This window comes from Apaloderma vittatum, unplaced genomic scaffold (genome assembly GCF_000703405.1).
Source record: "Apaloderma vittatum isolate BGI_N311 unplaced genomic scaffold, ASM70340v1 scaffold4276, whole genome shotgun sequence".
NCBI lineage: Eukaryota > Metazoa > Chordata > Aves > Trogoniformes > Trogonidae > Apaloderma > Apaloderma vittatum.
In genome coordinates, this window is record NW_009721077.1 from 15,539 (window position 1) to 41,275 (window position 25,737).

Below are 25,737 nucleotides of genomic sequence, written 5' to 3' on the forward strand. Positions count from 1 at the left end.
TTATGGCATGACTTCAGCACAGGCCTTCTTAAACTCTCTAATGAATGAAGATATCCAGCCAAATAGCTCCTGAGAGTCTAGGTCTTGAGGCTCCCCAAATTTTACCTGTAAATTTGAAAGAGAAGAATGTTTAACATTAGTATATCCAAGTGATCTAAAGCATGTCAGTAGCTTAATAAAATTAAAAGAGCAAGAGAGAAGTTAAATACCTTAATAATTATTATTGTTGCTGTTGTTATTAATAATAATTATAAAAATATTAATAATAATAATTATTATTAAAACAAACACAAACCACAAAAGGAATATCTTGGAACTAGCTAAAATCTCCAGCAAGCTGAGATGCAAATCATCCAATGTAAAAGTGGCCTCAAAGTTGTCATTTAATTACCTCAGTAACCTGGGCTTCTGTATAATCCAGTCTGTCTGGGCTATAGAACTCCAGTTAAGGAGGAGAAAAATCAGTAAATCATGAAGCTTCCTGGCTCTGTAGTTTGTTAGATGAAATCATTCATAAAAGAAAACGCGTACATTAGGGAAATGGTTTATCTTCTGTGGTGGGCATGGTAGCAGCATGTGCAAGCCAAAAAGTTTTCCTCTTCTGTCATTTTGCTTTGCAAACAAAATAAAATACTCGTAGGGAAGCAGACATTTTTGGGAGAAAAAGTAATTCATCAAAGAGCCACTTTATCCTGCTATCTTCTTTCGTTCACCTGAAAAAGGTGAACAGATGGAAAGTTTTCGAAAAATACATGAAAAATATTGGAATCGTGCTTGCTCTGCTATAAAATAAGAGGTGAAAGGCTGCTATAAAGTTCAGTACTAAGAGAGTGACTCATGCATTAACTAAAATCACTTCCATATACATTCTCCAGTTCTCAGATAGGAAAGGATTATTTCGTGTTAAAACTGTTGCTAAGGTTTAATTCAAGAGGTTTGACATCATTTTCAAAGATTGTCTCTCAATGGGATCAGCGAGTTAAAGAATGTAACTCTGCCTGCAACAGCTTTCTAATTGAGCAGAACAAATCTAGAGAACACGCTCCAAAGGCTTCATCAAACAGTTTAGATGACATCTTTCATTGCTACAGGTTCTTGGATGTAACTGAGAGCTACTCTGTAATTGGGGGATACAGCTCTCCCAAGGCTGCACAGCAATGAAGTTATATTTCAGTATTTCAGATTGCAACTGGAATATACTGCCAGGTTTGGACAGGTGTCTGTCACTATCTAAACATGTTCACCTGGACATCACCTAACATGTTCTTAGGAGAAAATCTTCTGCCTGGAAAACAGAAATACAATAAAAGAAAGTACTTGCATATAATCCAGTCACAAAAACTTTTTCATTAACCAGTGACACCTGATTAATAGTTCTGACTGGTCTGTTCTTAACTGCACCTCCCGGGTGCTCCAAGCCCTTGATCTTTGGCACGCCTTGCCACTCACCCGTGGTGCACCATCAGTTAAACACTAATGAGAGAGGCATTTCCTGGAGCTACTGACCATCTGTGAGAAGTTGATAGCCCACAGCTATACCACAGGCAGTTATCTCCAATTTATTGTTCGTTCCATACAAGTGTCACATGCCAAGGTCACTATTGATTTTATAAGCAGAATATAAAATCATAAGGAAAGGCTTGTTGATTTCTGTTTTAGCTGTAACATGATTTCCATGGCTACTTACAACACATTTCCAGATCAGATATTCCCCCAGGTAAGCTGGGCTATTCCTTCCTAGTGCTGCTGAGATGGCGGCCTGATCTTTGATCACCCATCATATTTTATATTTGCTTTACATTTTTGCTGCTTTATAAATATCTAAGAAGATCTAGCTAGCAATAATATTATTCAGAAGGAAAAAAAAATCCATTCTAAAGGAGAGATATATATCAAATGCCTAACTTTAGAGAATAATGGGGAAGGGAGGGCAATAATCATCTGGGTTAAAACTTGAGGGAACTTCCAGCTACATGGAAAATTAAATCCTCTTCAGATGCAAATAGGAGTCTCAAATGAGAGTCTCCAATACAAGAAAGGAAAGCAAAAAGAGCCTCCTGTGTGTCTGTAACAGTGTAAGATGTGCAATGCCTCCTGGCTGGAGTGCTCAGCTGGAGAGAAGCAACGTCTGAGCGGGAGTGTCGGAGCACGCACGCACAGGAGGGCACATCCAGCTCTCGCTGGGGTCACTCGGATCTACAAGCAGGACCGGCCACATGACACTAACTCCTTCTGAAGAAGACTTTTAGGTAAAATGGGTCAGATTGTTCCATACACCATGGAAGAATTGTCCTCCCAGAGGTTTTAGAGCACAAATCTCACCACTTTTAAATTTGGTGAATAATTTTCAACCATTTCCACTCATGTCACTCATTGTTAATTCCCTTATTTGCACTGTTTTTCCCACCTTTTTTTCTTCTGGCTTTATCCCAGCCCTTCAACATTTTTTTAAAGGCTTGGAACAGAGTTCTCCTATGTGCTACATACAAATTTGTCTTGCCACTGAGGCATTTTTCCCATTTGTGTAAGGCTGCAAGAGACACAAACAAATCCTTGCACATGGTTACAATATTGCTTTTAGTAAAACATTACTAACTAAATTTCCTTGGTGAAACATCTCCCTAATCTTCAATGACTATTCAAATAGGTCCCCAAAGGTCTTCCTTGCTGCATGTTGCGTGTAACATTTGCTATCATAAAACCAAAAAAACCCAAAACCTAAAAAAAGCCCACAAGCAAAGAAATAAACCAAAACACCAAAATCACCACTACTTAAAGCTATGTCCTAATATCAGGCCCAGGAAGTTCTTCCAGTTCCAGAGATTAGCACTGCATTTCAGAAAATCTGTCCTTTTCTTAAAACTTCCTGCTGTGACTCTTCTGCTGGAGAATACTGTCACCACAGCAGAGACCTCCTGAGTCTCTGTCACACTCCAAGTACTAAACGTAGGAATCTACATGCCATGTTGTTAAATATTGCAGTGTGGAGCTTTTTTCATTCTTTCTGGTGTGACCTTCCGATGTGCCCCCAAAAAAAACATTTTCTACTGTATTGGACCTAGATGGGTTACCTATGTTCAGAGGAAAAAATAACTGAGAAAATTAGGTGCTTCTCTCATACAAGTGTGGGTGAGTATAATAGGAACAAACACAATCAGGAAATCAGAAATTTTCTGCCCGTGGAGATTCCTTTCTGCTCTGCTCATTTTTAGACCTGTGCTACCATAAACAGCTCTACCTTTGTCTCCCTCTCACTCAGATAACAGTAGCTAAATCAATGCTTGTCACTTGAAAAAAATCCTCATCCCAGGTAACAGAAGATTTGCAGCTGCCTTCCAGCCAAAGACACCATTGCTTCTGTTGAAATTATAAAATTCCATTGAATTTATAAAATTGCTGAACATCTAGTTTTCTTTTTGCTATTTGGGCCACAGAACCTCTAAAAAAGCAAGATCTCAAGAAAAACAAAAGCCAGATTTTCGTTTGAAACATTCCACCACTGTTAAATACGATACTTTTTCCCCCCTGTTTTCTGTGAACAGTATAATTATAAAGCCTGTGGAAGTATGGAAACTCCTTGCACTTCTTTCTTTTTTTATTATTTTTAAAGAAATGTAGATTTTCATTGCATTTTGATATGATATGTACCAGTATGTTGCTATAAAGCTTCTTCATTTCATCACATCTTTTTGACAGCTGGGATAGATCCCCTTCATATTTCTGAGTTAAATCCTGTAATACAATAAAACTTCTTTTGGTATAGCAGCATAATATTAAAGCAGGAATTAAACAGCAGCCAAAACAAGATAGTTCAAGCCAAAATTTTCATGTCATAAAAATTTCACATTTCACAAAAGATAAGCATACATCAAGTGCACACGTTTCCTTGCAAATATTAAAACATCAAAGCCCAGAAAATAAAAGAAATATTTATGATAAAGAACGATTTACTCTACCACCCATTGACACTACCCAACACACAGGATGAAGATATTGGGGACCGCAGAGATGAACTGGTCCACATCACAGAGTGGTGAACACTTTCACTGGAACTAGCCCTGTTCACAATGAGTACAGCAGCACTCGAGAGTTAATTAATTTCTCCTTACATGCGGTTGGTTCTGCTGACTCCTGGCCATAACTGGGGTCCCTACAGCCTGCTCAGCCACCTCTCCATTATGTCATCCAAACCATCTTTTTCTGCCACTAGCATGGGCAAAATCATCTTAGATGGACTTACACAAGCAATTTAGGAATGGCCTTGGATGATGTTTCTCGGATGGTCTCTTTTCCTAAGTAACAAGTGATAGGATGAGAGGAAATGGCCTCAGGTTGTGAAAGGAGAGGTTTACACTGGATGTTAGGAAAAAAGTTCTTCACTGAAAGGGTTATCAAGCATTGGAACAGGCTTCCCAGGGAAGTGGTGGAATCACCATCCCAGAGGTATTTAAAAGTCACCTAGAGATGGCACTTGGGGACATGGTTTAGTGGTGGATTTAGCAGTATTATGTTTACAGTTGGACTCTATGATCTCAAAGGTCTTTTCCAATCTAAATGATCCTATGACTTTCACTTTTGTCTGAGGGCAGAGGTAATTATTGCAAATTCATATGTGCACTAAAATTGCTATTATTCCAAAGTGCTTATCACAGGCAACCATGGGACTACCTGTTCTTCATCCATTCCAACCCAACTGCCTGTGAAGTAAAGCAAGAGATGCAGAAACTCTGAAAAGCCCTTTCCATGCTACAGTTTATAGTATGACCCCATCAGAGGGGGAATAAAAGGCCACTTTCCCTCAAATGCTCTTGACTCCCTTGTCAGGGCAGGTCTCAGCACAGACTGAGCAAGTTACTTATCTTTTATCTCCAGTCCACAATAAGGCTGTGATAATGTTACCTTTAGTTCCTTGCAGAACTGCGACTCCTGGGCCGTTGCCTTGATTGTCTTGGGTTTAATAAGCTGCCTGCACCGAATAACATTTTCCAATTCTTTTTTTAAAACTAACAAAAGAGAAAGAAAATGAGAAATTTCACTAGCGTACAGTTGTGTCCAAAGGAATGCAAATGTCTAATTTAGGAGACATGGAAAATTTAGGAGAATATGGGTCTCTAATACATTTGTCTCGGGATATTAACTGCCCGTTTTGAAATAGAAATCCTGAAGCAGGTATGAGTTTTATCACATCACAGCAACTGCAGAATAATAAAGAGGTCAATGGCACGGTCTTGAAGCAGCCCTATATCTGACCTTTCCTACCTTTGAGCATAGGGTTTGGCAATGAAAATAACATGCTTCAAATCTACAGTTTTGCACAGAAAGTTCAGGGTTCCTCTAAAGGTAGAAGAACAAAAATTCTACTCTATGCAACATCAAGAACTCTCATCAGGGAGCCCTCACGGTGTGAAATTGCGGGAGAATGCATATAGTCTTGGCTTCAGGAGCCCGATCCTCAACTGAGACAGGCTGCACTCTAGCCTCTTCCTCTCCTTGTGCCCATGCAACAGTTGCAGCAGATGAGCCCCAGGATGTGCCTTGAACCACATGGTGAGAAAGGCTAGTCCAGTAGCATTTGGTCCATCTCTACTGCCGTGGTGAGTGGGACTCAGAAGATAAGGAAAGGGGTTGCAAACCAAAAGCTGAGAGTAACTATCATCCAGGCAAGTTATCAAAGGGTGAAATAGGATATATTGGTCTGTAGTTAGTGTCAACATCCATGCCACATTTTCAAAAGATAGATTTTTATAAACTTTCAACATAATACAGGTCATTTTCATCCACTCCTACACCTCTTCTGTTAGGTCTCAAAGGGTTCAATCTAAAATCCAACTAATTCCCTAGTCACCTTATGATGCTCTACAATGGCAAATTGTAACTATCTCCTCAAATCTATCTTAATGTGAACAACCTTATTCTGTTCTCTCCTGTCAACCTCACTACTGTTGGACTCCTTTGTAGAGTACGTGACCAGTTTGATTGAAAGAAGTTCTTGAACTTCAGGACTAAGCTGTACAAGTCTGCTCCTGCTGGATTGCCTCCTGGAGACTCTGCTTCAGCCATAAGTTTGATGAAGCACTTGTATTACTTAACATTTGTACTTTATGATAAACTCTATTTACCATGGGCAGTATATTTATATATATATATTTCTAAACCACCTGGACATACTTTAATATTTCTTTTTTTAAAATTCCTCTCAGTAACGTGGCATGTTATCACCATAGCAACACTTTACCTCAGTGTTTTGAACCTTTACTTCTCTTTACAAACCAGAGAAGTGCAATAAAAACCTGTTCCAAATGACTGCACAACGTATGAAAACCTTTCTCTGAATTCAGAAACCACATTTACATACCATCAACTTCAGCACTGAGGCCCTTCATGGAAGCTGCATAGGAAGAGAAAGGAAAAAAGATGCTAATAAGTATCCTTCCTATTGTGAGGATGGAAGTTTCCACAGAAGTTGAAGGACTTCTTGTTTAATTTGTCGATGTTTTCCCCCTCCCTCCTCTTACCATCAGGAAGGGCTTCAAATTCTGTCAACTCGTGAGAAAATTTGGCCAGATCAGGCTCATGTAAGAGGATCTGTTCCACAAGGGCGTGAAGCAAGGTGAATGTCCTCTCTTTACCCCGCAAAAGAGGTAACTGCAAATAGAATAGAGCAATAACTGACAGGCTGAGCTATTACACTTAAAAAAAACAACAGCAGCAAAACCAAAACAAATAAAAAAACCTACAGAAAACCCCACACAGCAGGGATGTTAATAGCTTCCAGGCAAACTAGACGAGAATAGAAAACAATGAAATCAAACTTCTCCTTTTCAATCTGCCATTTCACAGACACTCTTGATTAAGATCAGCTTTACACCTTCATATCCATTGACCTTCCTTGTTATTTTGTCTTCTTATTCAAATGGGTCTTTTTTAACTTAGGGTATCCTAGTTAATTGCAACTGATTTTGGACCTTCCGATGCAATTGTTATTCCTTTCCACTTAAAAGTAGTGTGCTGTGTCCAGGAAGGTAGCAAAGTTCCTTAATTGAATCTGGGAAGATGCTCTGTGGCAGAAAATTATTTTGTAGGCATTTTTCATTATGATAGATGTGGTATTATGGCTGTTATATATACACAAACACACATACGCACATATATATTAAGATAAAGATTGTGTGTTGTGTCTCAGAATTGTCACTGGAGTTATAAATCACGTACTCATACATTAAAGCCTCCAGATGGGAAAGATACAGTACAAAAAGTAAAATAAAAATCCTTTTCTCTTCTATTTACAGATCAGGCATAATCCTACAATTGTGTTAAAGGTACAATGTAACTTAGAAAATCTGTATCTATTTCTTACTTTTTAGGATAAGAATATGATGCCCTGCTGCTGTTGGGTGGAGGCTGGGAAGAAAAACGGTATGCTCAGTAGCAGAATTTTCTGACGGCAATTTCTAATGAAGAGGGGAAAGCAGTTTCCTTAAAACTAACAGAAAACAGCCTAATGTCATTCAAGTAGTAGGTCAGTGAAGACACAGTTAGAGAACTAAAAGCTAGATGGAGGTTCTTGTGTAGCAGATCTCTGTCAGGAAAGAGAAAAAATCACAATTGCCAACTTCAGCCCCTATTCAGTCATCCAGCAGAGCAATGATCGGGAAGTTAAAACCATTGCAGGCAAATTTCACTCCCTTCAATTTGTTAATTTATTTACATTCTACTTAAAATGTCATTGTACCATTTCCTGCAAAAGATCTTTGCCCTGGAGTAAAACAAAGCACTGAAAATTATTCCAGTGTCATAAAAGTGCAAATACCACGGAATAAACGCAATAGTTAAAACCTCTGACCACAGTGAAATGAGAAGGATCCATACAACAGTGCTCTGTGCAAAACTGAAAGATACAATTCATATAAATTTGCAGCTAAGCAGGGGCCTGCAGCTGAGATACCTCTTCTAGCCAGGAGATCTTACTATCAGGGCAGTTGGCATTTTTATGTTCTCCTTCATTAGAAACACAGGGTATTCAACACCACAATATGCTCATCTAGCCAGTGCTGCTGTCTGGAATGGGGAAATGCATCTCGTTGTAACACACCTTAAAGAGTACATTGTTAAACAGGATTTTGTTTCTAGTGCAACCAAGAGCAGATGTTAAAATGTTAGCTACTCATTAAAAATGATTGCCTTGCCCCACATTCAGGGCAAAACTGAGTTAATATTAATGGCTAGTGTACCTTACAATATGATCATTTTAATGACAGAAAAATACTCACTTTGGTCAAAGACGACAATCGAAATCCTTCAGCCTTCACTTTTCCAGCCTTTTCATTTAAATGGTTCCCAATGGCTAAAATGTACTCCAAGACAGCAACAAATTTCTGGCTGGACTGCAGCTGTTTGCTAGCTTGGATTTTCTGGTTTATTAACTAAAAGACACAGATCTTCCTTCAGTTCAAATTGGACATGTGAATAAATAGCAATGTTGCCTATACCTTCTCTTTTCCAAAAGCCTCATTGTCCCCACCTGAAGCAAGTCACACTTCAGCTGATGGATACCTTCCTGCTCAAGTGCCCTGGGGGTACAGGCCAGGGGGATTCAGGAAGAACCACTCAGAATCTCCCACCCAGATAAAGCCAGTGTTGGCACAGCTACCCTGCCCCAATGGAGGTCACATCCTTTCCGGTTGCCAAAATGACTTCAACCTCATCTCTTCACAATGCTTCTGAAGAGAAAGCATTTTGCTGTTTGAATGCACCAGATTGCACCAAATGTCAGGCATCAGGGGAAGCAGATAGCCTGAAGCACAGAAAAAGGTTCTCCATCCTTCACCTCCCTTCCTTCTGTTTATACCATCTGAAGACTCTTATCTTATCAAAATTCCTAGCACAGTTTCCCCCCAAGGAAGAATAACAATTTCCTGTAATCAAACTCAGTATCAATTTCTCTCTTCCTGGGGAAGCCACCTCCCTTCTAGGGCTGTAGATCGATCCGAGAGGTTGTTTTGTTTCAAATTAGGAAATGTATGATTTTTTTAGCACCACACCTCTCTTCGTCAGTCACCAACACACAAATTTAATAGCAGGGAAATGACAAAACATGTGGGAGAGCTGAAAGCCATTGTTAAAACATTTCTAGCACATCACAGGGCCAGAAGGTGCTGAAAGTCAATATTCAGATTGTTCTTTAGAATTTTAGAATTTTAGTGTATCATCTATGGCTTACAAACATGTGTTAGCATCCACAAAGACAACTAATCAGCTCTTCAATGAACATCCTTCAAAGCTAATGGTATATACAATACCTTCCAAATATTCAAATATTTGGCTTCTGTGGAAGACAGCAAAGGGGAAGTGTTGTACCAGGCAGGTTCAGAAACCTGTGCATCCCCTCAGTGTTTTCCATCTGTTCCCCTTCTAATTTTTGTTCACTGTTACTATGGTTTTAATCACAGCCAGACAATGGATAACAAATCGGACCTGCAGAACTTTGTAATTTTATTTTCGCTCCCGTGCATAATGAGACCAAAACCTTTGAAATATTTTCATAGAAACAGAATCATGTTGAAATACTTTGTTTCGAATCAAAGCATTTACAAACCCTGACATGTAAGGCAGCACTTTGGGACAGAAAGATGTAGTCCGTGAGGCTGGAACACTTTATTTCATTCCCCTACCCCACCGAAAGGTCATCCAGAAAAAGGTAGAAAGGGTCTTGAACTCTGGTTTGCAACATTTCAATTCAGTGCTGTACTCCTTAGGGTGAACATCCTCCTTCAGTCTTGTGAAAACAGTAAATGTCTATGAGATGCTGGTTGAAGAAACTTGTTCTAAATACCTATGACTTTAGATTGATTCTTTCAGTTTGTGCAGCAAGAACCTCCCCACACAAGGAATTGAATTTTAATGGCAAAATTTGCTTCTATCTTCTTGCTGGTCAAAGAGGAAAGCTTCACAACCTCAAATAAAAAACGTGAAAATTCTTTCCTGTTCTTTTCTCTCTCCTTTGTGGGTATCTGTTCCACTGCCAGGCCCATTAGCAACTGCTTCTTGAACCTTCATGGAATAAGGATGATATTAAATGCACATATATGTATGTACATGTATATCATAGCCCTTATTTGTCTCTGGTTTGGGGTGGTTTCTTTTTCCTGTGTTTTGTTTTGAACCAGTACCAAGAAAATACTGTCATTAACAAAACACAGGAAAATTAATTGGATTCCCAAAAGCATTCCAAATACACTAGCCGATAGTGTCATTGTATTTCAAATACAATTCCTTGGTTATCAAAGTCATAATCTATAGAGATTTTACTTTTTTTTTTAATCTTTTTGCTTTTTACTTTTGAACAGTGCCATGAAATGTTTGTGGTTTTTTATTCACCGGGCTGTCTGGATTACTACACTATGAATTGCTCATGTTATGGATTGTGAGATATTTTGCTATAGGGGAAAAAAGGAAAAAAAAAAAAGAACAACCTCCGCAACTACAGCACTTCAAAATGTATTGAGGCCACTTGACCCTCTACTATCTATGTGGCAGATTCTGATAACAAATACACTATGAAGGAATCATGTTACTTACAGGCTCCAAATCCCTCATGCTCACAGGGAGCTCACGTACAGTAAGCAGGAGATCCAACCTCTGGCCTAAGTGGGGGATTTTACACATCTGCACAGAATTGAACAGAAAAGGAAGAAACCCCCATATTTATACCAAAACATGCACATACATCTTTCAGAATTTATTAATTCAGCTGCACTATATTTTTCCTAATTTTTGTGCTCATTTATTAATTTTATTCTAGCCCTTAAGTCTGTAGGTACACTACAGCAAACATAAAAATCACATACCTGAATACACATAGCTTGTGTACGCAAATTCAAGAAAACTCTATATATTAGCAGGGCCAGTCACTATTAAAATCAGTGACACTCATTTCTTGTGAAGAAGAATAGTTAAATGCATGTAATTTCACTCTTAAAGATTGTGGCAATCTAACTCAAAATAAATCAACTCCTACTTTGGAGAAAGTGGAGGGCGTGGGACTTGGAGAAGCAAAGGGGTCCATACAGTTCTCTTCCTAATATCTACCTGTCTCAGCTCTTTATCAGATAAATCCTCTTATTTTGGCTGAGGTTGTAAATTTAAGTTTCAAACAACACCTTTTTGTAACGGTTTTATCTAGAAGAGTGTGCTGGAAACAGCATGTGATATCTTTTAATGCTGTGCCTTCTCACCTCCAACATAAACTGATCAACCACATGCAGCTCTGAAGGAGACCCCTTGAATGACTGGTACCTTTCTACATCTTTTGGTGTTGGCATGTATCTGAAAAACAGCAAATAAAAATTAGTCTTTTCTCCTTTATTCAATATTGCTGTAACGTAAAACAATCACTCCATTCCATGCCTCAGAATTTCTTACTGTTTAGCATGTTTTACATATGACATATTTATTTTTAACCATTGGGACTTTATAGACATTTGAGCCAACTGCATGAATGAAAGCAAAAATGATCTGAAGATGCACTGAATGAACCTTGCAAAAGCCCCTTTACACAAAATACACTTTTTTTACCAGTTATCACCCTGCTGGCTCAGACTGTCACCAGCAGTATCTTCTTTGAAAAATTAGTACAAAAGCAGAGCAGACATGTTGTGGTGTGATGAACCCATGAGCCTCATGGTCTGACTGACTCCTAACTCTGAAACTTTTTTAATTACTGATGAAACCAAAGTGGGAAGTAGTGTTTCTCTCTCTCTCTGAGCTGCATCAAATCAAAGGCCCATTTCTTGGTTTTGTTGTGATAGCACAGACCTGCAACTTGCATCCTTCTGCATAAGCAGCAAAATATTCTCCCCCAGTACTCCAGAGATGCAGATTTTCAAGGAACTGACATTTTTAAATGTCTGATATTCCCTCGAATCGTTTTAATGTATTACATATATGAAGCAAAACTAACAGATTATCTAGAAGGTTTGACACCTAAAACACTAAACAATGGAAGCCATGAGAAAGAAAGTACAAGAATATGTGCATTTCATAAATATCTTTTTACATGAATGCAACTCTAAGGAAGTTTGAGCTATGAGAAAATCTCACATTGTTATAAAACATGAAGTTTCTAGAGACAAATACTGCTTTGCTATTAATTTTAAGATGTCTGGATAAAGAATCATTTAGAGAACTATGGAAAGGTTTCTGTATCAAATAGGTCCTTAAGTTTCTAATAATATTCCACCATCTACGCTAATCTTCACTGCAGAACATTTTGCTCATTGGTCAGAGTCTTGAAAATGATATCTTGGTTTTGGCTTTAAATATTTTCATTGTACAATAGCACAATGTAGACCTCCTGCTCAGGCTGAGACAGTATGACAGGTATAATTTGCAGAGGTTAATTATCTAGTCGCTGACTATCCTGTTTAAACTCCTGTGATAACCACATGTTCTCAATTAACATTATTTGCAGAAGAATATGGCTTCTCCAAAATGTAGCATATAGTATAAACAAATAATTGAACCCCAAAGTTTACCTTCTTAGTGCTGTAATCTGCTCATCTGTAAGTCCACCACTCTCTTCATGTATAATGCATAGTTTTTCCTTCAGCTCACTTGGTTTTATATGGAAACTTTTAAGAAAAATGTCTGGAGGAACATTATTCTTAGGTTACTTGGAAGGAAATGCTCAAGGGAGAAAGACTACCAAAACAATTAACATTTTCTTTCCAGATTAAAAACAAAACAAAACCAAAACACAACAACAAACCAAAACACTTGGTAGCTGCTAAGGCTAACGCAAAACCTCACTCTCCATATTTTCTTTAAATATACCTATCAAGTAAAAATACATTTCTGTCAGAACATAGTCAATGTTTAGGAGCATACTATCAAGATACTGCCGTTGGAAGATACTCAAGCACTTGCTCATATATTTCTCTTGCATTCAGCTCAATAGTCAAAATAATTTTTTTTCAATAGCAACACAATTTATTGGCATACTATAATATTTTGAAGGTTAAAGAAATGAAATTTTCCATTTGTTTTGATTTTATTTAGTTGCTTTGTCTAATTTCCAGGGTTCAGAAGAAAGTAGGCAGAGCCTATGCAAGACAAGTTACTCTCAGAATTAAGACAACATGGGAAGCAAAGTGCTCACTTCTTCCACACTGCCTCATGTTCTAAAATCTGATTAAGAGTTTTTTATAATATTTAGAACTTCTGTGCTGACATGGGGCTGGCTCATAAATACATGTTATGATAGGAAAGCAGAAAAGAGACATCTCTTCTCCAGACAGGTGAAGAACAACTTGTAAGGTTTTTGCTCCCAAAAAGACTACTTTGCCCTGCCAGCGATTCTTCAATTACTGTCTCCATCACTGTGACCAGAGCATGAAGGCAAAAAAGGAAGCACAAGGAAGCGAACAAAGGGCATCAGCAGAGAAAGCAACAAGGTTTAAATGCGTCTCAGTGTTGGCATGAAACTTGCCCTAGAGTCTCTGCTACAACAGAACATCTCTGAACAGCACAAGGGCATTGGGAAGGAGAATTCGGGATGTCTATGATTTACCTTTTCTTTTTTTTTTTCTTTCTTTCCCTCCAATTCTAAAAGAGAACGGAGTTTTCCAGGTTATAGGAACTTGCCGTCGTTAAAATCAACTATTAATGGTTCTCAGGAGGCTGTCAGCCAATGGAGTATATACCGTTTATTCTTCCTCTGACACACTTTCCACCCTTTTAATTTTGTTACTAGATCTAGTTTTAGTGCTAAGCCTGGCAGAATCTTCCTTACTTCCTGCCTATGTTTTTTATGCCCTATATCTTTTTCTTCCCTATGCCTTTTAAACCATGTATCTCTTCAGATGGAGTGACGTCTACAGATCGTAAGAGTACACAACTCATAGTAAAATGTTGATTTTAAAATTTTCACAACCTATCTACAAAGCACTTAATATTTTCTTGAACATTTTTGGTAGCTGAAATTAGCTGCTGCATCATCAGACTTTGCCAAAGTATTTTCCTAGGCAAAGTAAGGGTTCTATATACGGGAAACTGGGTCTTATACAGAGAAGCAGGCACCAATCAAGTCACAGAAGCTGGTATTATAACTCCCAAGTCAGTTTTTCACCAACTAGATCCCACATTCTTGGATTAACATACATATTATAGTACCTCCCAGAACATTTTCACTGGAAATTTGAAGATGTTTCTCTTGTCTCTCTGATTCCTGTTCTCAGTATAGCAGAAATTTGTCTATAAGTAGCCACTATGTAACTTAATTTTCATTTGCATTTTCTCATACATTAGGCTTGAATTTAGTGCTATATCTTCTCTCAGAACTGACATTTTTCTCTTGTGTTCAGAAACCCACTCACTCTCAAGAAATTTAAACCTACTGGCGTTTCGGAGCTTCATCTTTTTAGTCGTTAATTTAAGAACTGTGGTTTGCAGCACTTGCAGGAAGATTAATCAGAATTCTCAGGATCAAATTAACTTTTGATCTAAGTAATGTCCGTTGTCATAAGTGTATGCCAAAAATCTCACTGATGGGACTTTAAGGATAAGATTAAGAAACGGATGTAGAATATCTCAATGAAAAAAAGTTGTAAGAGGAACAGGATCAAAAGGAAGAATGGTGCTATTTGCAAACCCAAAGAAAGAAATTTCCTCAAAGAAACTGCAATAATTTAATAGATAAAAGTGCTATTACAGGATTCTTTTTATCTGCAACAGCACTTTCGTGTCACTCAATTCTTTTTAACCCTTCAAATTGTTAGTCAATGGATGCAATAATTCCAACAAGTTATCTCCATTTAGAGTTTCCAATTAAAATTTTACAGGATCTCTGAAGTATATTCTTCCTATCAATATTCATAAAGATGAAATCATTAAAACTTCAAAATTAACTGCTCCAAATTCTTTACACATGTAACGTTTCTTAAAACAGCACTAGGTTATAGAACTTTTTTGGAAAGCCATTTCTGTAATAGAAATCAGAGAAGTTCTTTGAAGAACAATTACCCTTACTCCTTTAATATCTACCACTTCTCATCAAAGTAATTGAAAGACCTTTACATCATTTTATTAGTAAGACCAGAACTATATATTGAACTGCTTCATTAGCTCTGAAAGACCGTTTCAGGTTAGGCTTGTGGTGAAATCATATCTGGGGTATGAGAGGGAGGAATCCTGTTCAGGATCATTCGAGACAGCCTTTCACAGTCTAAGTTACTGGCCAGAGAAAGGCCAAGAGACTTCCTGCAACCTGGCTTGTAGCTGTCTCAAAGGCTTCTTAGATCAATCCATCTATGCCCATAGGAATATTCCTGAACCCGCTATAGGAGAGACACTGAGCACAGTACTCAGAGCAGAGGGGCACTCGGTTAAAAGATGATTTAGACACAAGCTTTTCTCCTTTGTCTACTGAATGGCAGAAAGAACAAATAGAAAATATTTGCAGTGCTCACCCCAGGCTTCGAGACAGGACTACACACTTCTTATGAATACACTTACTGAAGTTATGAGCAACTTTCCGATCTAACATGATATGTTGGGTCACCGAAGGTTCGTTGCCTGAAAATATCGCCATGTCCTGGGCCTGGAACTGATCACAGAGTCTGGATACGTCTATTTTTCTCTTGCACAGGTCACATGATCCCCAGACAGACTTTTGAATCTGAAAATATAGGAGGGATAGGGTAAACAAAAGCCAAAAGAACTGAGACACTTTGATCCATCCAAACATAGAGATGGACATCCTGGTTGTTTTGTGGCACAGATGTACTTTTCTGATATCTACACAGGTAATACAGGCTACAATTCTTTCTTTTTTATTTTTCGTTACAGTTACCACCAATTTCATTCTCACCTTATCGCAAGGAACAACATCCCAGTGAAAGGCTTTGGTTCTCTTTGTCAGTGGAGAGGGGCTGCAGGGTTGTGGGAACACCGGTGGGGCTGGCGGCACCTCTGCCTTACTCATGGGAAGCGAAAGAGGTGCTGGAGCTACTTCCCCCTCTGAAGGTTTTTTCTGGGGGCTTGAAGACATGTTCAGGGCGGTTATTGCAGAACTCACAGCTAAGTAGATGGCTTCCTCTTTCTGTTCATTCAGAGGTACAATAAAATCCTCATAATCCGCTTCGGAGGAGATGCATTCTTGAGACCCCTCCTGAGGCAGTGAGGCGTCCTTGCACAGCGGACAGTACTTCTCTATGAGAGACACCCATTCATTCTGGAGCTTGCTAACATGCTCTATCCTGTTGTTTTGGACAGTCAAGGGTATCCGAAACCTGAAATTGAAGAATGTCATATATAAACACAAGGAAGTGTAAATAACATGCTGACTAATACAGCCACAGATATTTCCCATTTAAGCAGAACGATGTTCAGCGGCTTTACTTGTCAAAGTAGCCCAATGCTGCTGACTCTGACCTTTTCAGACAGAGTTAATTGCTTATGTGTCTAAGGTTAGAGAACTGAAGTTTTGCCATATATTGACTTTGTGTGGTGCTGTTACCTCATAATTCCTCTTCTCCACCTTGGGGGAAGGTTAACAATGTGTTACAACTTACCGTGCTTGTTGCATAGACTAGTCAGAACCTGTTCACGTATCTGTCCTATCAAGCTGAATAACACAGCTCTTCACTGGTTTGTCACTTGACAACTAGACAAGTCTTTGTGGGCAATATTTCAATGTATCATCTCAATTCCACAATATGGTACCTTTTATTCCTGCTTAAAACACCCATCAAATCACTGCATAACAATGGGAGGGGTTATAATACTGAGGGTGTCGTTTCTCCACTGTTGTGTTTTGTTGTGAGGCATGGAGATTCTCTGTTACTTGACCTTGTTTTCAGCTGTTCTGCTTTAACGAATTTTTAATTACCAACTATACTTACAGATAATTGCATTCTTCAGTCTGGACTGAAAAGGTACCGCATCCATTCTCCTTGTGGACACTCACATTGCCAACTGACAAATTAATTGCATTGGTTATAGGGTCTGCATTCTTATTCTGTCCTCCCAGACCTATGCAATACAAAGTCAATTCCCCTTCACGTAGTTGTACCAAGTACCTGAAGGGCAAGGAATAGAGATACAGTTCATTCTTCGCTGACTACTTATTTGCACAAGCCTTCCTTTTGTTAAAGCATTTTCTAGTGTCAATAAGTCTCCACGTTGTTATATCTTTCATGGAACAGTCAAAAAGTATTAATACTAAAGCATAAAACGTTTGAGATAAGGGCTTCTTATTCTCATCTGATATGTACATAAACCATTACATAACATACAAGCTTCCATCCTGCCATACCCAATGAGCACGCTAAAATTAAGAATTAACTGTTAACTAACAATCACCCAAGTCGTGCTAATTTTTTAGCCACACTCTGTCCCTCCCACTCCATTTATTCCCCTCATTTGTACAGGGCAGTGGTGTCTTTTCGCCTAGCAGCTTCTAAAGGAACTCACTGTGTGACCGAGCAGTGTGTACTATGACCAAGCTTCAGAGTTTCTACGTATTCCAGCTTTCACTGCCACCAAGCCATAAAGTCACCGTAACATAAGTTAGTGCCTAATCTTATAGTCCCATAACTTTTTCTCTTGAAAATGTGTCTGCCCATGCTCTTACTCCATGAGGACTGATCCTGGGCCCCCTTTATTCCCATAAGTCACTTGGCAGAAAAGGGTCAAATCATTCTGCTCTCAAGGGCTTCCACCAGAAACGACTGTGCCAAATTTAGGGTATTACCTATTGAAATAATAAATTAATCCTGGCAGAAATTGCCTGACCATACACAGCTTTATTACAGCAGAACCTTTTGCTTCATTCTCTCTAGGATTGTGCTCTGCTGCTTGTATCAAGGTCCTGCATTCAGCAAGCGGGACTTCACTCTGTGTCGCTTTTATTCTTATTTAAGCATTTAGGGGTTTGGGTGGGGTTTTTTTTTGAGGGTTACTGCATTTCTTTATCATTTTGACAGGTCTATCAGACCTTTCTTTTCCTCCACTCTCACTTCAAGGTGTGGCTAGTTGATTAAGGTGTTCTATGAGGAATTTAAATAAGTTTAGCTGTTCCAGAAGAATTAAACATAAAATAAAAATTGCATCTATTCCCACATAAACAGTCAAAGTGATAAGAATTGTTTAATGGAGCTGGCAGTTATATTGATCTCTCCTTTGTCTACAGCAGGGACTTATAGTTTAATCAGATCTCTAGATGTTTCCACTATTATTTACTTTGGAAAAAAAAAAAAGGGGAGGATTAACATCAAGAAGAAACCAACAAAGTCTCTGCTTCACAAGATAAATAAAAATCAATTTTTATTTGCTAACAAATTTGTTAAATGTTGCAAGGTAACAAATCCTGGGATAGTGTTTACAAGACATACAGTAGTAGCCTTTTAAAAACAATTAAAATAATTTTCTGTGAACTGTGAAGTCTTTTGAGATAATTGTCCTGTGCAGATAATTAACATGGGGTTTTTTTCATTAGTTTTTGCTAGAAAGATTTTTTTTCCTCTCCTTTGATAGTATAGGCAGTTTCCAGATATTTTAGGAGCTGGGCAATGGTGGGTTATGTGTAGGATGGTTGGTAAACTATGTAAAATCATTGTGGGTGATTCACTAGGATCAGTAACATAAAAAGCAGAAGCAGAAGTAATGCTTGTCCGTGACGGCTCAGGGGCTGAATGAAGTGGTGGTGAAAGTCCATTTCCTACTGAACCATGATTCTTGTCTCTGAAACGATCACCCCATTAGGCCACCATAGTTGGTCACCCCCACAGGAGGGAAGTTCAGAACATGACAAGAAGGAATTGGGAATTTGGGGGCAGCTATTTGGCCCCAAATGCTCTAAGCAAGACTGCTATACTTTTTATCTGCTTTGCCAGTCTTTCTTTCCTTTTCTTTATGACTGAAAACAGAGTAAAGAGGTAAACATAAAGAAGTCCCACCATTAAATTCACTGAACACCATCACATTTGTGTTAGTAATGCACACAGCAGACTCTAGCACAGACAAGAACTTCATCCTGTTGGGTAACACTACTGCACTAACATTTAATTTCAGTGGTTTAGTTTCATGCAGATTTGGCATCTGCTATAACTTTAAAAAGCAAATAAATAATTCCCTTATTATCAGCAAATTAAAATCTTAACGTATTTGTCAGAAATACACAACCCAGAGGTCTACAAAAGGACAGTACGTACTTCACCCATTCAGTAGATGTAGAAGTCTTTTGCTGCAAATCCAGCAGTCCTTCATGTACCACGTCACATTCTGCAGGTCTGCCAGAGCAGGACTCTGCTGGTCTCTTGTATGAGTTGCTCTGTATAACTCTGCTTAGAAGGTAGATTATCTATATAATAAGTGGCAATAGAGAAAGTATATTTCACATGTTATTTCCCTTGAGTAAGGCACTAATAGGTGGGAGGTTTAAGTATAAAAATGATAGACAACAGTATAAGCAGCAGCCAATATGTAACATAAATTAACTTAAAATAAATAGGGTCTTTCTGTGATTCTAAACTACTTAACTGCAATTTGGTTTTATACCCACAATTCTAAACCTGTCAGTGTAAGGAGAATATAATTTTATTCTGCAGGGGTTACTGTAAAACATAACTTTACTTTTTTAGTTCCTCTACAAAGCATTCTAGGACAAAGTTTCTGTTCAGCTCACTTAAACCAACTAGTACTTCATTGATTTAGCTTGAAATCTCAAACCTAGCAGCAAAATGAAGGCTTGTCTACAGCTGAAAATAGGATGAATTGAGGTGGGTGTGAATTTAGAGCACTCTTTTTGTTCTGCAGGGCCTATATTTGAGTGTTCTTACTACAGAACACATGTACCTTTTTGAGCTCTTCTGCTAAATGTAATCTATTTTGAAAATTAAGCTAATCAGCCATGAAGTATGGTTCATCTGAAACAAAAGTTTCTGCACATGGAACGAAGCATTGTATTTCAAGATGGATGAATCCTTCTGCAAAAATCCCCTCCCCAGCAGAGGTCTGAGTGCAAACTCTTCCATGTTTGTTGAGAGTTTGTATCTCAACCTAAATTGTGCAGCTGGCTTCAGCAACTCCCCCGTGGGATGACACAAACTCCAAGACTTGATCACCCCTGGAGACACAGGGTGCCTGCACTCAGGTGAAAATGCTAATATCACAACTCAACTTCCTCAAGTTCCAGTGTAGAGTTTAATTACACTAACTACTTGGAATAGCTAGTGGAAATTAGAACTCAAAAGGAGCCAAGACCTCAAAATCAAACAGCTCTTACAAAATCTTGTGTCCTGGTTTGAGGTAGAACAGAACTAATTCTCTGTTCAGTGATTTTACTTTTCAGCTGAGTCTCTTCTAAGTGAATGCACTTTCTGAAGCTAATGACATTTTTTTTGGACAGTGTCTGCTTCTAGAAGTGATAGTGTTTGATGTATAGTTACCATCAAGAAATGTTATGCAGAAAGATGCTTGCTTATGCTTGCTCCTATAGCAACCAAGGTCACTGCTAAATCTTGTGTACCATGTCAGAGTGCTGTAAGTAAGAGGGTCACACCTGCTGGGAAAAGCAGACAGGACAAGTGACCCAAACCTGACCAACAAAAGTATTCCATTCCATGTACATTATATGTAATATAAAGCTGAGGAATCACAAGGGTCATGATGAACAAAATAACAGGTATGTCAGTGTTCTCCGCAGACACTGGCCATAGAAGAAGACAGCTTGACAAATGTGGCAGATAAGAGTTATCAATGTACCTAGGCTGCAATAGTTTTAAAATTTCAGTGTATTTTCCTACTATTTCGTCTTCTTTTCACAGCATCAGGATGGCCTCATTCATTCTTCTTAAAAGCATGTATTTTAATAAATACCTTATATGTAGAAAAAGCTGCTTGGAAAATTTCTATTAAAATTCAACTGTGCATGTCATCAGTTTTGTTTGCTTGTTTGCTTGCCAGTTACATTCAAGGTGTAGTTGAAGAAGTACACCCATTTTATAAGACATCTTGAGCGGGCTTTACATCTTCAGTTGTAATAAAATGTGGTAAAAACCTAAGGCGAGCTTTATTCTGAACTCACATTCCCTTTGTTCTATGTATGAACACACGTAGAATAAAGACGTACCTACTTCTTTGCTTGCACAATGCATAGCTTAACAATTCCCATTTATGGCTGGGACCTGCTGGGTACAACCATAACATTAGCTGTTATTTATAGCAATCTGTCTATGACATTGTAAAAACTTACCTTCCTTTTATCATCAAGAGACACAGCTTCTAGCTCATAATCTTGTCGCCCATGGAACACAATGCTGAAGCGCCTCCTTTCAGTATCCTCACAGGCTTTGACTTGTGAGAAAGGGAACTGTTTCTTAATAATTCCTTTTTCAATGTTAAAAATGGTCTTTGTGTTGAAATCAATCTGGAATAGAAAGTTCTTCATTACTTGACTCCATTGATTCTCCCCATTCAAAGGGAAAGACAGCATCCCCAACATTATCATGCAAGGGCATTTAGACAAAGGACAACTTAGCATATGTGTCTATCTTGATGATGAATAGAATAAAAAAATGACACGCCATCATAAGATACTGTACTACATTTGGTTTACTTACAAAACAAACAGATATTCATTGTAACTGTGTTTCCCTATCTCTTTTGATGAATATGCATCAGTTTATCACTCCTTTTTTAAATCTCCTTGCCTTATTCAACCCAGTGCAAAACCTTCCCATTCAGCAGTAGTGGTGGCACAAACCAATGGCACCACCATCTCTTCTGAGATTCAATTACTAACTGGTTCAACCTACGCCCCAGTGCTAAAATGAAGGCAGTTATTTTTCTAACAGCCTCTTCTGTGTCAGGAAAGAGAGGATACTTCTGAGAGATTACTTCTTAATATAAATATTACTGTGTTTTGGTTTAGCTCTTATCTAACACTTTTTTTTGTCTGCATTTATATATACATCTATATATTTACATACAGGTCAAAGGAGTCGTAATAGTCAATAAAGTTATTTTAATGCTGTTTCACATCTGTAACAACTAGAAATTGTTTGCTTCAAAATAAGATTATTATTCTTCCACTGTATAATCTATATTTGCAGTGTTAAAAACTAGTACAGACAGGTTCCAGTAGCTGTTGCACGTGTCAGCCCCTGCCGAGCAGAAACAGCTTTGTTGATACAATAGGATGTAAATATTATCTGACCACCCAGCTTCAGTGAATGCAGCCCACAGAGAAGAAAAACTCAGATGAGTCTCAGATCTCACCTTAGTTAGATATTTACCTTTGGTCATAAATGATTCCTGGCACCTTTCACTCCTACAGTGCAGACAGCACCAACAAATGCTAACACCATGGCTTTTCCCTCCGTTCTGTTTATAGCAGGAAATGTCCAAAGTAGACCCATTCACATTATTATCTCTGACTTTTGAAGGCTGCTTTTAACTACAGAACTGGAATTAAACTACTCTAGATTCCCGTACTGATAATTTTGACATCTAATAAAGCTTTCTCCATTTTTCCATTGGCTTTATGTCTAAACAAATAACCTTTTAATTTCAAAAACTGGTGGATATTAAGGGAAATAAGGAGGTTATGTTCTCTACAGTTAAGGCATGGTAAAAAAAAGCCCAAACCTCTAGCATGTTTGATTTGGACTTGTTCATTATCAAATTTTGTCCAAACTGCAGGAGAAAAACATTAGTGAAATCCAGGATCCTGGAAACAGCACAAAACCTTTGTCACTGACTTCAGGAAATCACCATCAGGTGTCATCGGCAGAAGACTGTTTTAATATTGGGCAAGTCATTAAAGACTTAAGGGTACATAATGTCAAAAAAAGGATTCAGAGATGAAATGAAAATAGTTTGCCAAACGAACCTATCCCCAGGAATATTAGAGGGTGCAGTTGAAGTGATGTCCTGTCAAAAGGGACACATATTTAAGTGTGTCTACCTTGTTCACATGTGTTTACTGTTGTTAACTAATAAGAATAACTCCCATCTTTGTGATGAATCATGATTTATAGAGGAGAAAAAACTGCTTAGATCAATTCTATTCTATAGTCCTTGCAGGGAGGGAGTTTCAGATATCACCCCCAGAATACTTTTGGTATAAAAGGAAGAAAGTTTGTTCAGTATCTTGTACCTCTCTGATAGGCTGCTGAAGCACAAGATTTTTTAAGCTGTTTCATAACCCTTAACAAGGAATCTAAGAATCCTAGATTTAATATGTTGCTTCAGAAGAGAGAATTTTTCAAGTTACCTGCAAAATTCGTTTCTGCCACCGATAGTGTTTGTATTTGTAGATAACGAAGTTAAATTGTGAGCCAGTTAGCAAATCCTGTGAATCCTGAAAAATAGAACAGAAATCAGAAATACGTCCAACACTGGATCCCATCAAATTGGATATCCATTACACAGGATACAGGTAGCATTAGCCATCAGTACCTGACATATTTGGTTATAAACTGGAGGGTGTATTTTTGCACAGGTTGTAACTGCATCTCTGAAAGCAAAACAGACATGCTCCTAATGCCCAACTGCGCTTTCCAGAACATGCTCGTACATTTGAATGTCTTGTAAAATAGATCAAAGGAGTGACCTTACCTTTTCAGCATACACTTCTTTCTTTGCCAAATGCAAAGCTCCTTCAATGCTCACTTCTTTATTCTTCACCATGTTCATAATTTTGAGGATCTTTTCCTGGCTTAACTGGAAAAAAAAAAAAGTCAATCAAATGTTTTTAGAGACTGTTTTTTCATCTGGCCATTGAGAATATAGAGTGCTTGTGACAGTTACAGCTACGGTATCTGCCATAAAATTACAATTTCATTCATATTTTATGTTCTATCGACAACCTGCCCAGCAAATATAATCTCCCTTTGAAACCTGGTGAAAGTCTACAAGATATCAAATATACAAGGTCTTTTACAATTTCAGAAGATGGGGTGGTAATATCGAGATAGAACTGCCAGGAGGAAATCTTTTTTAGTTAGAAAATCTGCCAAGAAGTGAAAACATCAATTTTGCATGCTTGCCTGTGTCTTACCCTTAGTACAATGTATTGCACACAGACAACATGAAAGCAAAATCAGGACCATTCAAAATTTTCAGGGTCAAGGCAGGGGGAAATGGTAAAGCCGTCACGTAAACTTATCTAAACATGTTAGCAAGCTGGCATTACACTTCCTTTTTTTTTTTAACAAAAAAAAAAAAGGTTGCACTGTCAACAACCTGACACACAAATTTACGTCGCTCTTATGTGAACCAGGTGGGGATTGCAATGTCAAACAGGAATCAAGCAAAGAAGAAAAGCAAGCGGAGTAACCAGGGCCCCAGAACTGCAGCTGCTTGCACTGCTGGCAAAGCTCTTCCATAGGCTCTGTAAAAGAGAAAACAACCTCCCTCTGAAACAAACAAAAGAGTGCCTTTGTGTGATATCCATTCCTCAAGAGCAGCAGATTGGGGAATTTGGAAGGAATGTGTGCGTTTTACCACCAGGAACTTGTGATTTTTTTTGACCAGTAGCTTAGCTACAACATTCAATTAGCTACAATAAACTTTTCCTACTCCCTCGAAGAATGACTTCACCACCTGGAGGTAGGTTACTGCAGTAAAATCTTTGTTTCAAATCATCCTTTCCAAACTTTTCCAGATAAAGAGCCCATGCCAGGGGCATTGCCCAGGCTGTGCAGGAGCAGGGGAAGGGCAGGACGGTTGTCTCGGGGAAAGGGCCTCCCCTGTGTCCCCGTTCCTGGAGCTGCCAGCAGAATAACTTGGGTCACGGCACGGCAGCTCAGAGCATCTCAAGCAAACCTGGATTTGGCTACCCCAAGCACAAGGCACCAAGACCTGGAGCTGACTTTTCTGTTCTTGCCACAGGAGAAAGAAGCACAGCTGAAGACAGGTATTCCTAGAGAGCCTGGTCTGCTGCCTGGGATGGGGAGGACGGGTAGAAATCAGGGTTCCTGAGAGCTTCTGGTTTTGCCTCCTGCGACTTGTGATCACTGCCCCCATCGGCACCTGCCAAGCTGCTCCCCAGACCTCCGAGGCAGGCAGGCAGGCAGGGCAGAGCAGGGCTGCAACTGCTTTGCTACCCCCAGCACCTCCCTGTCCCTGCTTTACCTACACCTGCAGATCCCCACAGGCATAGGGGCTTCTCTGTTACAAAGCCCAGCAACGCAGCCTTGCAGCAGAACAAGGTCCTCTCCACCCAGCCAAGCCGCCCAGTCACCTGGCACAAGTCTGATGGACAATATAAAAATAACCAGTCACACCACAGAGGTCAGGGACCCGTAAATCCACAGGTTCTCTCTTTTTCCGGGCCACACTACACTAAAGGCACTTTAGCCTACCAAATTTCTGACATCTCAACCAAATTCTGATCAACAGACACACTGTATGTTTTTACAGCCTACAAATAAAACTGAGAGTAAAAAGAAGAAGAAATATTTTGGGTTTAAAGTCTTGGAATTTTCAGTGCTAATATAAAGGTAACTTATGGCATAGCTCCCAGCTGCAAATAGTAATGTGAACAGTGAGGAAAGAATGAAAGCAGTCTAATAATTCATTCACACTTTCTGAGGCACAGAAGGTTCCGACAATGACCTCCACATTCTGTATTTGAATTTTAAATGGCCATATATTTACACCACACATACACTGTGTACGATTAGATCTTAACAAGATAATTCCCCACTGAATAGGCTTTGTGTAAGCAAATAAGAA

At 38.7% G+C, this 25,737-nt stretch overlaps 1 protein-coding gene across 1 annotated transcript; it reads right to left on the reverse strand.

Annotated features, from left to right (window-relative positions):
• On the reverse strand, positions 1-25,737 carry LOC104275299. Its single transcript, XM_009871222.1, has 16 exons — positions 25,365-25,737; positions 23,617-23,721; positions 23,273-23,359; positions 21,251-21,424; positions 19,209-19,357; positions 16,899-17,075; positions 16,073-16,286; positions 15,465-15,673; positions 11,235-11,325; positions 10,579-10,665; positions 8,271-8,423; positions 6,516-6,645; positions 6,356-6,388; positions 4,900-5,003; positions 3,649-3,732; positions 1-105 (listed from the first exon to the last, which is right to left on the reverse strand). Exons 2-16 carry the CDS (start codon positions 23,692-23,694, stop codon positions 1-3), a joined length of 1,875 nt encoding a protein of 624 aa, XP_009869524.1. The 5' UTR covers positions 23,695-23,721; positions 25,365-25,737.